The sequence below is a fragment of the Triticum urartu genome, chromosome 7 (assembly GCF_003073215.2).
Source record: "Triticum urartu cultivar G1812 chromosome 7, Tu2.1, whole genome shotgun sequence".
Classification (NCBI taxonomy): domain Eukaryota; kingdom Viridiplantae; phylum Streptophyta; class Magnoliopsida; order Poales; family Poaceae; genus Triticum; species Triticum urartu.
The window spans coordinates 117,545,320-117,562,628 of record NC_053028.1 but is presented as its reverse complement, the minus strand read 5'-3'; the positions used below and the strand labels follow the sequence as shown (position 1 = coordinate 117,562,628).

The window sequence follows — 17,309 nt, the reverse complement described above, 5'->3', positions numbered from 1 at the left end:
TACAAAACGACCGAGCTCGTCTCGCACCCGGTGCAGCAAGATGAGTCGATGGAAGCTAGTTTTGGCTGGCCTATTGGGTCTCGGCGCTGGGGGCTACCCAGGGGTGTGAAAGGCGGGGCCTTTCCACTCGTCTCTTTTGTTGGTGTACCAGTGGGTCTCGGGTGAGGTGGTGTCAATGTCTTGGATGCCAGGGTGGTGGCCCTGGTGGTGGTAGCACGGTGCACATGGGTAGAGCCCGTGGCTTGGTGTTGCCCGGTGGCCATTGTTGGAAATATGCCCTAGAGGCAATAATAAATTAGTTATTATTATATTTCCTTGTTCATGATAATCGTTTATTATCCATGCTAGAATTGTATTGATAGGAAACTCAGATACATGCGTGGATACATAGACAACACCATGTCCCTAGTAAGCCTCTAGTTGACTAGCTCGTTGATCAATAGATGGTAACAGTTTCCTGACCATGGACCTTGGATGTCGTTGATAACGGGATGACATCATTAGGAGAATGATGTGATGGACAAGACCCAATCCTAAGCATAGCACTAGATCATGTAGTTCGTATGCTAAAGCTTTTCTAATGTCAAGTATCATTTCCTTAGACCATGAGATTGTGCAACTCCCGGATACCGTAGGAGTGCTTTGGGTGTGCCAAACGTCACAACGTAACTGGGTGGCTATAAAGGTACACTATGGGTATCTCCGAAAGTGTCTGTTGGGTTGGCACGAATCGAGACTGGGATTTGTCACTCCGTGTGACGGAGAGGTATCTCTGGGCCCACTCGGTAGGACATCATCATAATGTGCACAATGTGATCAAGGAGTTGATCACGGGATGATGTGTTACGGAATGAGTAAAGAGACTTGCCGGTAACGAGATTGAACAAGGTATCGGGATACCGACGATCGAATCTCGGGCAAGTATCGTACCGCTAGACAAAGGGAATTGTATACGGGATTGATTAAGTCCTTGACATCGTGGTTCATCCGATGAGATCATCGTGGAACATGTGCCAACATGGGTATCCAGATACCGCTGTTGGTTATTTACCGGAGAGTCATCTCGGTCATGTCTGCCTGTCTCCCGAACCCGTAGGGTCTACACACTTAAGGTTCGGTGACGCTAGGGTTATAGAGATATTAGTATGCGGTAACCCGAATGTTGTTCGGAGTCCCGGATGAGATCCCGGACGTCACGAGGAGCTCCGGAATGGTCCGGAGGTAAAGAATTATATATAGGAAGTGCTATTTCGGCCATCGGGACAAGTTTCGGGGTCACCGGTATTGTACCGGGACCACCGGAAGGGTCCCGGGGGTCCACCGGGTGGGGCCACCTGCCCCGGGGGCCACATGGGCTGTAGGGGGTGCGCCTTGGCCTATATGGGCCAAGGGCACCAGCCCCAAGAGGCCCATGCGCCAAGAGAAGAGGGAAAAGGAAGAGTCCTAAAAGGGGAAGGCACCTCCGAGGTGCCTTGGGGAGGAGGGACTCCTCCCTTGGCCGCACCCTTCCTTGGAGGAAGGGCCAAGGCTGCGCCCCCCCCTCTCCCTTGGCCCTATATATAGTGGGGGAAAGGGAGGGCAATCATACCTGAGCCCTGGTGCCTCCCTCTCCCTCCCATGACACATCTTCCTCCTCCCGCAGCGCTTGATGAAGCCCTGTTGGAATCCCGCTACTTCCACCACCACGCCGTCGTGTTGTTGGATCTCCATCAACCTCTCCTCCCCCCTTGCTGGATCAAGAAGGAGGAGACGTCGCTGCTCCGTACGTGTGTTGAACGCGGAGGTGTCGTCCGTTCGGCGCTAGGATCATCGGTGATTTGGATCACGACGAGTACGACTTCATCAACCCCGTTCTCTTGAACGCTTCCGCGCGCGATCTACAAGGGTATGTAGATCCACTCCCCCCTCGTTGCTAGATGACTCCATAGATAGATCTTGGTGACACGTAGGAAAATTTTGAATTTCTGCTACGTTCCCCAACAGTGGCATCATGAGCTAGGTCTATGCGTAGTTTCTATGCACGAGTAGAACACAAAGTAGTTGTGGGCGTTGATTTTGTTCAATATGTTTGCCGCTACTAGTCTTATCTTGATTCGGCGGCATCGTGGGATGAAGCGGCCCGGACCAACCTTACATGTATGCTTACGTGAGACCGGTTCCACCGACTGACATGCACTAGTTGCATTAGGTGGCTGGCGGGTGTCTGTCTCTCCCACTTTAGTCGGATCGGATTCGATGAAAAGGGTCCTTATGAAGGGTAAATAGCAATTGGCATATCACGTTGTGGTTTTTGCGTAGGTAAGAAACGTTCTTGCTAGAAACCCATAGCAGCCACGTAAAACATGCAAACAACAATTAGAGGACGTCTAACTTGTTTTTGCAGGGTATGCTATGTGATGTGATATGGCCAAAAGGATGTGATGTATGAGATTGATCATGTTCTTGTAATAGGAATCGCGACTTGCATGTCGATGAGTATGACAACCGGCAGGAGCCATAGGAGTTGTCTTAATTTATTTATGACCTGCGTGTCAACATAAACGTCATGTAATTACTTTATTGCTAATCGTTAGCTGTAGTAGTAGAAGTAATAGTTGACGAGACAACTTCATGAAGACACGATGATGGAGATCATGATGATGGAGATCATGGTGTCATGCCGGTGACGATGATGATCATGGAGCCCCGAAAATGGAGATCAAAAGGAGCAATATGATATTGGCCATATCATGTCACTATTTGATTGCATGTGATGTTTATCATGTTTATGCATCTTGTTTACTTAGAACGACGGTAGTAAATAAGATGATCCCTCATAATAATTTCAAGAAAGTGTTCCCCTTAACTGTGCACCGTTGCGACAGTTTGTTGTTTCGAAGCACCACGTGATGATCGGGTTTTAGATTCTAACGTTCACATACAACGGGTGTAAGACAGATTTACACACGCGAAACACTTAGGTTGACTTGACGAGCCTAGCATGTGTATAGACATGGCCTCGGAACACAGAAGACCGAAAGGTTGAGCATGAGTCGTATAGAAGATACGGTCAACATGAAGATGTTCACCGATGTTGACTAGTCCGTCTCACGTGATGATCGGACACGGCCTAGTTGACTCGGATCATGTAATCACTTAGATGACTAGAGGGATGTCTATCTGAGCGGGAGTTCATAAGATGAACTTAATTATCTTGAACATAGTCAGAAGGTCTTCGCAAATTATGTCGTAGCTCGCGCTTCAGTTCTACTGTTATGTTCCTAGAGAAATTTAGTTGAAAGTTGATAGTAGCAATTATGCGGACTAGGTCCGTAAACCGAGGATTGTCCTCATTGCTTCATAGAAGGCTTATGTCCTTAATGCACCGCTCAGTGTGCTAAACCTCAAACGTCGTCTGTGGATGTTGCGAACATCTGACATACACGTTTTGATGACTACATGATAGTTCAGTGCGTAATGCTAAATGGTTTAGAATTGAGGCACCAAAGATGTTTTTTGAAACGTCGCGAAACATATGAGATGTTTCGAGGGCTGAAATTGGGATTTCAGGCTCGTGCCCACGTTAAGAGGTATAAGACCTCCGACGATTTTCTTAACCTACAAACTAAGGATAAAAGCTCAATTGTTGTGCTTGTGCTCAGATTGTCTGAGTACAACAATCGCTTGAATCGAGTGGGAGTTGATCTTCCAGATGAAATAGTGATGGTTCTCCGAAGTCATTACCACCAAGCTGCTAGAGCTTCGTGATGAACTATGATATATCAGGGACATATATGATGATCCTTGAGATATTCGCGATGTTTGACACCGCGAAAGTAGAAATCAAGAAGGAGCATCAATTGTTGATGGTTGGTGAAACCACTAGTTTCAAGAAGGGCAAGGGAACAAAGGGATACTTCATGAAACGGCAATTCAGCTGCTGCTCTAGTGAAGAAACCCAAGGTTGAACCCAAACCCGAGACTAAGTGCTTCTGTAATAAAGGGAACAGCCACTGGAGCAGAATTACCCTAGATACTTGGTAGATAAGAAGGCTGGCAAGGTCGATAGAAGTATATTGGATGTATTATGTTAATGTGTACTTTACTAGTACTCCTAGTAGCACCAGGGTATTAGATACCGGTTCGGTTGCTAAGTGTTAGTAACTCGAAATAAAAGCTACGGAATAAACGGAGACTAGCTAAAGGTGAGCTGACGATATGTGTTGGAAGTGTTTCCAGGGTTGATATGATCAAGCATCGCACGCTCCCTCTACCATCGAGATTGGTATTAAAACCTAAATAATTGTTATTTGGTGTTTGCGTTGAGCATAGACATGATTGGATTATGTCTATCGCAATATGGTTATTCATTTAAGGAGAATAACGGTTACTCTGTTTATTTGAATAATACCTTCAATGGTCTTACACCTGAAATGAATGGTTTATTGAATCTCGTGATACACATGTTCATGCCAAAAGATATAGGATGTTAATGATAGTACCACCTACTTGTGGCACTGCCACTTAAGTCATATCGGTATAAAACGCATGAAGAAGCTCCATGTTGATGGATCTTTGGGCTCACTCGTTTTTGAAAAGTTTGAGACATGCGAACCATGTCTATTGGTGTATATGCATGAAGAAACTCCATGCAAATGGACCGTTTGAACTCACTTGATCTTGAATCACATGAGACATGCAAATCATACCACATGGGCAAGATGACTGAAATCCTCGGTTTCAGTAAAATGGAACTAGAAAGCAACTTGTTGGAAGAAATACATTTTAATGTGTGCAGTCCAATGAGTGCTGAGGCGTGTAGTGGATATCGTTATGTTCTTACTTCACAGATGATTTGAGTAGATGTTGAGTACATTTACTTGATAAATCACGAGTCTGAATTATTGAAAGGTTCAAGTAATTTCAGGGTGAAGTTGAAAGATCGTCGTGACAAGAGGATAAAAGATCTATGATATGATCATAGAGATGAATATCTAAATTACGAGTTTGGCACAGAATTAAGACATTGTGGAAATTGTTTCACAACTAATACAGCCTGGAACACCATAGTGTGATGGTGTGTCCGAACATCATAACTGCACCCTATTGGATATGATGCATATCATGATGTCTCTTATCGAATTACCACGATAGTTTATGGGTTAGGCATTAGAGACAACCACATTCACTTTAAAAGGGGCACCACGTAATTCCAATGAGATGACACCGTATGAACTATGGTTTAGAGAAACCTAAGCTGTCATTTCTTGAAAGTTTGGGGCTACGACGCTTATGTGAAAAAGTTTCAGGCTGATAAGCTCGAACCCAAAGCGGATAAATGCATCTTCATAGGACACCCAAAACAGTTGGGTATACCTCCTGTCTCAGATCCGAAAGCAATAAGGGATTGTTTCTAGAATTGGGTCCTTTCTCGAGGAAAAATTTCTCTCGAAAGAATTGAGTGGGAGGATGGTGGAGACTTGATGAGGTTATTAAACCGTCTCTTCAACTAGTGTGTGGCAGGGCACAGGAAGTTGTTCCTGTGGCACCTACACCAATTGAAGTGGAAGCTTATGATAGTGATCATGAAACTTCGGATCAAGTCACTACCAAACCTCGTGGGATGACAAGGATGCGTACTACTTCAGAGTGGTACGTAATCCTGTCTTGGAAGTCATGTTGCTAGACAACAATGAACCTACGAGCCATGGAGAAGCGATGGTGGGCCCGGATTCCGATAAATGGCTCGAGGCCATAAAATCCGAGAGAGGATCCATGTATGAAAACAAAGTGTAGACTTTGGAAGAACTACTTGATGGCCGTGAGGCTGTTGAGTACAGATGGATTTAAAAGGAAGACGGACAATGATGGTAAATGTCACCATTAAGAAAGCTCGACTTGTCGTTAAGATGTTTTCCGACAAGTTCAAGGAGTTGACTACGATGAGACTTTCTCACTCGTAGCGATGCTAAGAGTCTGTTGGAATTATATTAGCAATTACTGCATTATTTGTGAAATCTTGCAGATAGGATGCCAAAAACCATTGTTTCCTCGATGATTTTTGAGGAAAGGTTGTATGTGATACAACCGGAAGGTTTTGTTAATCCTGAAAGATGCTAATGAGTATGCAAAGCTCCAGCAATCCTTCTAAGGACTGGAGTAAGCATCTCGGAGTTGGAATGTATGCTTTGATAAGATGATCAAAGTTTTGGGTGTATACAAAGTTTATGAGAAACTTGTATTTCCAAAGAAGTGAGTGGGAGCACTATAGAATTTCTGATAAATATATGTTGACATATTGTTGATCAGAAATGACGTAGAATTTCTAGAAAGCATATAGGGTTATTTGGAAAGTGTTTTTCAATGGAAAGCCTGGATTAAGCTACTTGAATATTGAGCATCAAGATCTATAAGGATAGATCAAAACGCTTAATGGTACTTTCAAATGAGCACATACCTTGACATGATCTTGAAGGTGTTCAAGATGGATCAGTCATAGAAGGAGTTCTTGCCTGAGTTGTAAGGTATGAAGTTAAGACTTAAAGCTCGACCACGGCAGAATAGAGAGAAAGGACGAAGGTCGTCTCCTATGCTTAAGACATAGGCTCTACAGTATGCTATGCTGTGTACCGCACCTAAAGTGTGCCTTGCCATGAGTCAGTCAAGGGGTACAAGAGTGATCCAAGAATGGATCACAAGACAGCGGTCAAAGTTATCCTTAGTAACTAGTGGACTAAGGAATTTTCTCGATTATGGAGGTGGTAAAAGAGTTCGTCGTAAAGGGTTACGCCGATGCAAACTTTGACACTAATCCAGATTATTCTGAGTAGTAAACTAGATTCGTATAGTAGAACAGTTATTTGGAATAGCTCCAAATAGAGCATGGTTGCTGCATCTAGGAGATGACATAGAGATTTGTAAAGCACACACGGATCTGAAAGGTTCAGACCCGTTGACTAAAACCTCTCTCACAAGCAAAACATGATCAAACCCAGAACTCATTGAGTCTTAATCACATGATGATGTGAACTAGTTTAGTGACACTAGTAAACTCTTTGGATGTTGGTCACATGGCGATGTGACCTGTGAGTGTTAATCACATGACGATGTGAACTAGATTATTGACTCTAGTGCAAGTGGGAGACTGTTGGAAATATGCCCTAGAGGCAATAATAAATTAGTTATTATTATATTTCCTTGTTCATGATAATCGTTTATTATCCATGCTAGAATTGTATTGATAGGAAACTCAGATACATGTGTGGATACATAGACAACACCATGTCCCTAGTAAGCCTCTAGTTGACTAGCTCGTTGATCAATAGATGGTAACGGTTTCCTGACCATGGACCTTGGATGTCGTTGATAACGGGATCACATCATTAGGAGAATGATGTGATGGACAAGACCCAATCCTAAGCATAGCACTAGATCGTGTAGTTCGTATGCTAAAGCTTTTCTAATGTCAAGTATCATTTCCTTAGACCATGAGATTGTGCAACTCCCAGATACCGTAGGAGTGCTTTGGGTGTGCCAAACGTCACAACGTAACTGGGTGGCTATAAAGGTACACTACAGGTATCTCCGAAAGTGTCTGTTGGGTTGGCACGAATCGAGACTGGGATTTGTCACTCCGTGTGACAGAGAGGTATCTCTGGGCCCACTCGGTAGGACATCATCATAATGTGCACAATGTGATCAAGGAGTTGATCACGGGATGATGTGTTACGGAACGAGTAAAGAGACTTGCCGGTAACGAGATTGAATAAGGTATCGGGATACCGACGATCGAATCTCGGGCAAGTATCGTACCGCTAGACAAAGGGAATTGTATACGGGATTGATTAAGTCCTTGACATCGTGGTTCATCCGATGAGATCATCGTGGAACATGTGCCAACATGGGTATCCAGATACCGCTGTTGGTTATTTACCGGAGAGTCATCTCGGTCATGTCTGCCTGTCTCCCGAACCCGTAGGGTCTACACACTTAAGGTTCGGTGACGCTAGGGTTATAGAGATATTAGTATGCGGTAACCCGAATGTTGTTCGGAGTCCCGGATGAGATCCCGGACGTCACGAGGAGTTCCGGAATGGTCCGGAGATAAAGAATTATATATAGGAAGTGCTATTTCAGCCATCGGGACAAGTTTCGGGGTCACCGGTATTGTACCGGGACCACCGGAAGGGTCCCGGGGGTCCACCGGGTGGGGCCACCTGCCCCGGGGGCCACATGGGCTGTAGGGGGTGCGCCTTGGCCTATATGGGCCAAGGGCACCAGCCCCAAGAGGCCCATGCGCCAAGAGAAGAGGGAAAAGGAAGAGTCCTAAAAGGGGAAGGCACCTCCGAGGTGCCTTGGGGAGGAGGGACTCCTCCCTTGGCCGCACCCTTCCTTGGAGGAAGGGCCAAGGCTGCGCCCCCCCTCTCCCTTGGCCCTATATATAGTGGGGGAAAGGGAGGGCAATCATACCTGAGCCCTGGCGCCTCCCTCTCCCTCCCATGACACATCTCCCTCCTCCCGCAGCGCTTGGCGAAGCCCTGTTGGAATCCCGCTACTTCCACCACCACGCCGTCGTGTTGTTGGATCTCCATCAACCTCTCCTCCCCCCCTTGCTGGATCAAGAAGGAGGAGACGTCGCTGCTCCGTACGTGTGTTGAACGCGGAGGTGCCGTCCGTTCGGCGCTAGGATCATCGGTGATTTGGATCACGACGAGTACGACTTCATCAACCCCGTTCTCTTGAACGCTTCCGCGCGCGATCTACAAGGGTATGTAGATCCACTCCTCCCTCGTTGCTAGATGACTCCATAGATAGATCTTGGTGACACGTAGAAATTTTTTGAATTTCTGCTACGTTCCCCAACAACCATGGCCGGGTGGGCGGCGTGGTCGCCGAGGTGTGGCGTACGGTGGCGGTGAGTGTTGATCGGGGTGAAAACCTGTTCGATCTTCAGACGGACCGACGGCGGCGAAACTCGTTCCCTTCCTGAAGGCATCGTCGCGGCTCTCATTGCCCATCGTGTTGCCCCAGGGGAAACTCTGATCCTCAGGTCGGGTGGTGGTGGCCCTCTGGTATCGTAACCTTCCTGAAGGTGCCATCTTGAAGCCCACGGTTTGTCGTATGCGGCTTCATCTCTTCGCGATGGCGTGTTCACGGTTGAGGACCCTGGTTGCTCTTGTAGTGTTAGGGATGGTGTTGTTGTGCTCAACGCCTATGTATCATGCCTTGGTGTGTGCATGTGGGACGAAAGCTTTTTTCGGTAACCTACAAACCACAACCCATAATGCAAAATTGAACGTACTTGATCGCTGAAGATAACTATTCCTCTTTCCCTCGATGTGGTGCGCACCTACCTGACAGCCATGAGAAAAAAACTGGGTGCGGCTAAACCAATTGACCTGGTCGGGCATTGGAAAAAATGCCAAAAAATCTAATGGCTGGGAGTTAGCAAGCAGATCACTCTCAAAAATCTTACTGGGTAAAAACTGGCAAAACTTTTGCTAAATGGGGTAATTAGGATGAAAAAATGTTAAATGGGGTAATTAATGTCAAAAATATGGAAGTAAGGGGTAAAAACTGGAATCCACTCTTTAAAAATTCAGCAAGAGTTGTACTAACCGGCCAACATAACTGGTTTGAAGCAATGAAAGCGCCCACATAATGCACTTTCCCCAGTAAATACGATTACTTTTATAGATCTTATCATACTCTCTCCGTTCCAAATTGCTTAAACTTCTAATCTTGTCTCTTGTTCAAAATATCTGGATTTCTAGTTTTTTCTCTGAGTTTCTCATACATTGTATTTTTTTAGAAACAGTTATTACAACGCGGACATGCATGCAATATGCAAACACTCACACCATCACATAGATGAACCCACATGTCGTCTACTGAGGACTGGATTGGAGTTATGGAGATTCAAGATTGACAAAGTTACTGTAGACGTCTCGCTATCAACGAACATCGGCTCCCGTTTAGAAAATAATATGTATTAATAAGACACCAAAACATTAAACCTAGGATTTGATCTTTAGTGAGCTGAGATACCATCTCCCTCCTAACCACCCAATCACTAATTGGTTCTCCCTCAAACATTACATTGATCTCAATAAAATCATTCTTGATGAAACATAGCACATGTATAGTGTCGTAAATCATGTCACTTCCGCCACGCGAAACAGAGATATGTTGATTTATTTTCTGAAGTAGTCGCGAGACAAAGAAACTGTGACATGACACTTTGTATTTTAAAAAATCTACATGTTTTTTGTGAGGATTGTTACTAAACACTAACCGTCCAGCCTAATTGGTTTGAGGCATTGAAGGTCCCCACGTAATTCGCTTTCGCCGTGTAAAGATGAAAAGGCAACGGCTCATTTTGTTTTTATTATTTGAGGATGAGGCGTCGACCCATTGGCTGGGCAGCTGAGATTGCTGCTAGCCTATCTGAGTACGAATCCCGGCTCGGACATATGATGCTTGTGGAGTTTCTTCTATAAAAATGTCAACGAGGATTAGCCCTTGAGTTGGTTTTTTTATTATTATTTGAGGGTTTATCAGGTTCACCATTTAGTTGTGATTCGGAATTTTCTACGCCGCAAAACACCTCAAAAGGCCCCTCTCTCTCTCTCACGGATTTTGGTTGAAATGTTCCAACTATAATTCCATGGCCGCCACTTCACTGCATTTTCTTGGAGTTTCATTTACTCGCAAAATACGAAATTCTGACGCGCTGGAGCGGACACGATTATCCGTTTATCCAGACGTGTCAACACTGCACCAACCATTCATCTCTCTACCACAACCCGTGTGGTCTTGTGGGCTACGAAACCAAAACGTTCCTGTTACTGGTGGTAGCAACTAAGGAGTAGCAAGAAGGCCACGACGGTGACTGAACTGAACCCGCAACCTCCACCTGATGCTTATCTGTATTTGGACTTATCTTATCTTGTTGCCCAGTCACAGCTTCTGATTCACCAGAGCACTTTCTTGCGCCACGTCACATTCTCACATTGTTCCGATCCTGACAGTGCAGACGTGCAGTGTCCAGCACCAAAATGGGGAAAGAGAATTTTGCCTCTTGCTGACGAGTCCCAGCTGGGGTCATTTGCAAACCATCACAGTAAAATTCAGAACAACGACGGAAGCAGATTCATCCACAGATAACATAACATTATGGCTGGAACAACATTTACTGAATCTCTACGCCCTAACATCTCTAGTACAGTAACAAATATATTGATCCATGTTCCATAGGTACGACACGTTGGTTAACACAGACATCACCGACAAACAAACACCTGATGATACTCTCCACTCCTTACACCCAGACATGGGCCGGCACAGAAAACGCGAAACACTAAGCTCTTGAACACCTGAAGTGAACATATCGACCACTGCATCGGCTAGACAGGGTGGCTGCTGGAAGGGATCGCGGGTGAATTGCCCGTGCCGAACGTATGTGACTTGCACGCGAGCCTCACGGTCGTATGGATCTGCGAAGGCTCAGCCATCGCGCCGTTCCCGTAGTCGCCGCAGGCCAGCCTCTTCGTGGTGGGTGGGACCAAGGAAATCCCGAGTTGGTTGATCGTCTCGATGTGGCGCGCCGTGAACGGGTTGTTCCACATGAAGGTGTTCATGGCTGGAGCGGCGAAGATCGGCTTCTTGTAGTCCCACGCCCGCACTATGCATGTCAGGAGGTTGTCGCATAACCCACCGGCGATCTGTGAAACTAATGAAATGTCAGCTTGTGCTGGGACAAGAGCAGCTTGCTGTTCTCTTAACTGATTCAGGGATGCGACATCGAATCTAACGGTTCATGGAAGAAGAGATTACAGACCTTGGCCAGAGTGTTTGCTGATAAGGGGGCGATCACCATGATGTCTGCCCACTTCCGCAGCTCTATGTGCAGAACCTCGTCTCCTATCTTCGTCCAGGTAGACCACTCATCATCATCAGTGTAAAGAATGACGTCGCTAGGCAGAGATGATCTCTCAATAAAGTGCAATGATGACTTGGTCGCCACAGCTCGGACTTCCGCCCACTCGGAGAAGACACGACAGAGGCTCTCGAATTTTATAGCAGCTACACTCCCTGAAGCAGCAAGGAGGACCCGAGGCCTACTGGGTTCCAGCTCCCAGCTTTCCTGTACCGGTTCTGATGTAGCCATCTGCTTCACTTGGATTGCTCAACTGCATTTGAATTACAGGTATTCAGAGGATTTATGCTGGTACAGGAAAACATGATCCACAGTGCATACTCTGGAATCAAAATAAAGAAAATCAAGAGGAAAAATCGTTCCGAAGAAGCAAACAATATTTGTGTTGTCCCAAAATTCAAGCGGCCCTGAAATATATCTAGTATCGCTCAGAGAATGATACGTCTTCATCTGTTTTATCATCAACACAGAAATTAAGTATTGTCGGTCTGACTGGTGCAGTTTGGTTGCACTGCATGCGGGAACACATTCACATCCATAAAAACATAATTAATAGCTCGAATTCATCATTTACATCTTCTAATAGGGTCAAATGTACATTTGAGAGAAGTAGACACTGGAACGGCAAGGTAACACGAGATAATCAAACTAATAATCTGACACCTGATGTTACTATCAATATAGCATACATTCTGTATCTGAAGACCAAATGTGTACATGCATTCACAAGTTCCTGTATGATAATTGTCGGATTTCCCAGGTTTATATTACGAAATAAATCCAACGCTACCATGTTTCAGCTACTTCAGAAGCTCATGTCCAAATAAGGAAGTTGCATCTAGCATTTCCTGGGTTATTTTTCACACACACAAGAACACCATGCGGATGGAACTTGTTGTTTCCTTTCTACAATTTTACCATATTGACATTTGGGCTCCAATGCTAGTCGTCATAATTAACAATTTGGCATTTTCTACAGTTTGCAGTATTTGGCTGAGTGTGGTTGACTCTTGATGGTTGCTGGAGATGCTGGGACTTTCGTACTCTCATCAAGTCAATGATGGATGCATGGCATGAAACCATCAAAGATATTGTTGGTATGATTCAAGTTTCTAAAATTAATAAGGAATTCTGGTAACCAGAACTTAGCAAAGCTAACCAAGACTATCAAAGTTGTGGTGGCTGTGATTGCACATCCACGATCATCATGGCAAGTTACCACAGAAGTCAGCCCACCAAAAACATGGTCGATATCTCCCGACAGATCAGATTGGGACCGGGTTGTTTCTGCATAGTGCATTTTGGATAATAATGCACATTCGGGGAAGGTGATTTCCACCTGATCTATGGAAACATTCGGATATCCAACTATAACTTGCTTTTCCTTTGGAAACAGCAAAACAATCTAATAAATTCAAGCAAAACCAGGTATTCACGCTTACGTATTTTGTACTAAAATAATAATTATTGTTTAACTGCTTGATCCAAATTTACTTGCTCAATTAAAATCTTTTAAATCGTAGAAAATAAAACTGGTCTAATAGTTCAAATGCTTCAATTTTTTGGCACTACTTCAGATGTACAGGACTATGCTTATGTCTGAACTATGTCAAACTTACTATGTGTAGTGTAAAAGTTTAGCAGCCAAGTGCTAACCTAACATATTACTCCCTCCGTCCCATAATATGCTCTTATATTATAGGACAGAGGGAGTAGAAGTCTCCCTAGATTGTAATCAAAATATAATACATATGATAGCAAAGGTACATATATGTCTGGCACGGCTATGTAAGGGTTGACAGATCGACTCCCAACCAAATACATCAAAGGAAGAACTAGGGCGCTGGACCTACCCACTCCGGTTCCTTCCCTAATTCCCTTCCCTGGAGACCCTTTGGTGGCCGACCCATTTCTGTTGCACAACAACAGCAATTGCTGCCATTTGTCTCAAATCACACACACGAAACTGCTGCCATCTAATGTAACTTGCATTTTGCAAACCCATGAAGCATATCAACATATAACTTACATTTTGCATGAAAACTGCATCAGAAAAGCCACTAGTCTGGGCATAACTACCCTATGATTCTTTGTAAGGCTGGAGGACACATGAAGCAGATCCAAATGGCTGCCCACGAATGTAACTTGCATTTTGGAATCACATGAAGAGAATCAACATATATCCTGACATTTTGTATGAAATCCACTAGCCCTGTATTTGGGGACGAAAAGCCACCGGTATTGGCAATAACTACTCTGTGATTCTGTATAAGCATGGAGGCTACAGGAAACAAATCCAAAAGGCAAATATATTACTGCAGCAACTTATGGGCCCATTTCTCACAAATTACGGCGACCGCAGCGGCGGCAGAGATTCAGAGTCCAGGATCTACTCACCTGAGAGGCGATTTGGTAGGAGCGTGGGCAAATAAGCGGTTGAAGACGGCGGCGGCGGCGGGAGGGGTCGGAGGGCGTCGTCGGCCGGCGGTAGGCGGAGGCGGAGGCGGCGGCAGCGACCGAGGCTGCCGGGAGCGGCGCGCCGCGGGCGGAGGGGAACTGGGAGCGACTGGAGGCGCTGGCCGCTGTGGAGCGTCGGGGCTTCGACTGGTCACTTCTCACTTGGTCAGACTCGGACTGGACTGGGCAGGGTCGTCGCTGGTCCGCTGTTGGGCCTTCCAGGCCGAAATCCTTCTCCCCTGCAGATTGGTGCTTCGGCCCTCTTTTACCAGGCCTGGTCGATCATATGAGTGCAAAAATATTGAGCAGAGCCTTCTCAAAAAAGTATAAAATGGAGTAAACCTTTTTTTTTCTTTTTTTGAGAACCTCGAAAAAAAGAGATAAAATGGAGTAGAATACACCAAAAAAACATTTTGTAGAAAAAAATTTCCCAAGAAAGTATACAATGTGAGAAACCAAATCATCAATTCGTGAATTTAGAGAGTTTTTGCACGACCGAGCCAAAGAAATAAATAATATTTTGGGTATATTCAGATATGTGCATCAGCCCTTTGAAGCAGAAGGAGCAATTGCGTGAAAGAAATGGCACTCTCTTTACAATGGTGCAACTCCCTTGTGATTGTTGAATCAGATTGCCTTGTATTGGTAAAGATGATAGGCAACAAAAATGGAGTAAGATTTTGCATCTCAATGCTGAAAAAGAATTTTGCATTACTCGTGTTAGCACAAGCCTGAACACTTGTAGCGGTTACATGCCTATGTAAAAAAAAAGACACTAATCCCCGAAGAATGTTCGTTGCCACGCATTGGCGAACACGCGGGATGGCATTTTTAGTGCTGGGGGGGGGGGGGTGGCAGTTTTCAGGAAAAAGCATGAAAGTTTTTTATTTTTAGTGCATTTTTCATCAATAAGAGCCATCCTTTGGATTTGGACCATGTGGCTTTGGGGTTGGGGCGTTCGTTGGGATCTCACTCGCATCAAACGTTCCCTGATATTATTACGGAAAAAAGTTTGCATGCAATGAGAATAGTTGTGTCGCATGGATTGTAATACTCACTAGAATTTATTGAGTAGAGTTGGATTTTTACATACATGAATGAAGATCCAAGCAAAGGCAGAACTACAAATCACCAAAACACACTATAAAAGAGCAAAAATGTTTGCGGCCTTGTTACGCGCGAAGCACACCTTCGTAGTACTCCCTCCATCCCACAATAAGTGTCTTAAGCTTAGCATAAATTTGTACTAGAGCTAATATAGTTATAAAGTTAAGACACTTATTTTGGGACGAAGGGAGTAGTATGTACAAAGACCGAAGGTGGTGCCTCTGCCTCATAATGCCAACACGATAATAAGTAAACCCTTTCACGGCCGACCCACCCACCGTCAGGTCGGTCGGAATTTCAGAACCCGACGGTGGCCATCGGCCCGAACGACGCGGCGCGGGAGCACTCGACGCCGGCGGGCGCGTTGAGGGCGCCCAGGAGCGCCCTGCCCTCGACGAGCTCGCGGAGGGCCCTGGCGTAGCTGGCGCGCAGCCGCCGCAGCGTCCGCCTGTACAGCGCCGCCAGCCACCGCACCCGCACCCGCCGCAGCGCCCCGAAGAGCCTTCTCCGCTCAGCCGACCCGCCGCGGCCGCCTCCATCGCCGCCCAGCCTCGCCACCGCCACCCTCTTCCTCCGCCCGCCGCCCCCGCTCGCCGCTGCCGCTGCCGACGCCGCGTCCGCCCTCCGGCGCCGCGGCATGCGGAACTGCATGGCCCTCCTCGCCGCCCCCTTGTCCACCATGTCGATCAAATCAAAATGTATGCTCAGGGTTGGAGATCAGCTCGCTCCCTCCCTCTCGTTTGTTCATGTTTCTTGCTATGCTACGTGAAGAAGCTATATAAGTGAGGCGCAAGCCGTAGTGCTCTGCCGTCATCTGCGTGCGGCAGTTGAATTTTTGTACTAAGATAACGAAATCTATGGCCTACACAGCTTTAGATGGCGTCTTTTCTTTTGGTGGAGGGGTAGTGCGTCCCACGGAGCGCTTAAGGGCCGGCATTGACCGCTGTGACGTCCATCCATCAACGTTCGAGCAGGTGGTTTAGTCAGTCGGCCTTGGCCACCACACAGTCACCAATAATCAACAGAGCAGGATGCCAAGTACAAAGCACAAACGCCCCCATAATCAGGATGCGCCAATATAGCAAGCCACTGACTCATACGTGTGCGTGTGTGTTCATGGTACTGCGAGACAAAAGTGCTGAGGAACTTGTGAATATGCTATTCCGAGCTCGCCTGTGGCTTGCTGCAACTGCAAGATAAGCTCGACAATGCGTCAGGGTAAACAAATCTTGGTTATGTACGAGCGACAGCCTGAGCTAAATTAAGATTCCGAGCTAGCTTAATCATGGGCGGGCGAACTGATCGTCATTGACTTGACGAGATGACTTGTTCATTTGTTAACAAATGTATGGAGGCTGCTGATTGAACCCATTTCCATGGGCTGCTGGAGCCTGTCGAGCCATTGAAATTGCCCAGACCCAGATTAAGAGCTAAATGGAGTTCATTGTGATCGCTTCAAATTAAGAGCTAGATGGAGTTGACAAAATTGATTAGAAAAGATGTAGGTCTGGGAAGGACAGCTAGGGTGGAATCGGCCATGCAAATAATGCTAGCAGAAAAACTCCCTCGTAGAATATCACTAAGACTTTCCTGGAAAAAAGAACAGAGCTAAGACTTATAAAAAGTCAAATAACTCCGAATACAATTTTAAAACAAGATAATATGTTGAAAAGTATTTTGCGGTTTGCTCAAATCGCCTTACCTTTCTTCATCTACGATTGTAATGCCATGTGGGTATGCAGTTATTGTTAACACACCACGCAATTAGTCAAAACGCCGACAAAGCATTTTTACTTTGCGACAAACAAAGCATATTCTAGTGAACCAC

General features: G+C 45.7%; 2 protein-coding genes across 2 annotated transcripts; both read right to left on the bottom strand.

Annotated features, from left to right (window-relative positions):
• Positions 1 to 11,122: 11,122 nt before the first annotated feature.
• Positions 11,123 to 14,534, bottom strand: LOC125520565 (phosphopantothenoylcysteine decarboxylase-like). The gene is made up of 3 exons (XM_048685520.1): positions 14,315 to 14,534; positions 11,819 to 12,170; positions 11,123 to 11,702 (listed from the first exon to the last, which is right to left on the bottom strand). The coding sequence occupies exons 2-3, from the start codon at positions 12,146 to 12,148 to the stop codon at positions 11,385 to 11,387; spliced, it is 648 nt and encodes a 215-aa protein (XP_048541477.1). The 5' UTR covers positions 12,149 to 12,170; positions 14,315 to 14,534; the 3' UTR covers positions 11,123 to 11,384.
• An 881-nt stretch (positions 14,535 to 15,415) lies between these two features.
• LOC125520566 lies at positions 15,416 to 16,289 on the bottom strand. Its single transcript, XM_048685521.1, has one exon. The coding sequence runs from the start codon at positions 16,160 to 16,162 to the stop codon at positions 15,779 to 15,781; it is 384 nt and encodes a 127-aa protein (XP_048541478.1). The 5' UTR covers positions 16,163 to 16,289; the 3' UTR covers positions 15,416 to 15,778.
• Between the last annotated feature and the right edge of the window lie 1,020 nt (positions 16,290 to 17,309).

Excerpts from the sequence above, each read along its gene's own strand:
- LOC125520565 (XM_048685520.1), bottom strand. The coding sequence starts at position 12,148 with ATGGCTACATCAGAACCGGTACAGGAAAGCTGGGAGCTGGAACCCAGT. Across the intron at positions 11,703-11,818 it reads CAGCAAACACTCTGGCCAAG|ATCGCCGGTGGGTTATGCGA; the intron begins GTCTGTAATCTC and ends TTAGTTTCACAG.
- LOC125520566 (XM_048685521.1), bottom strand. The coding sequence starts at position 16,162 with ATGGTGGACAAGGGGGCGGCGAGGAGGGCCATGCAGTTCCGCATGCCG.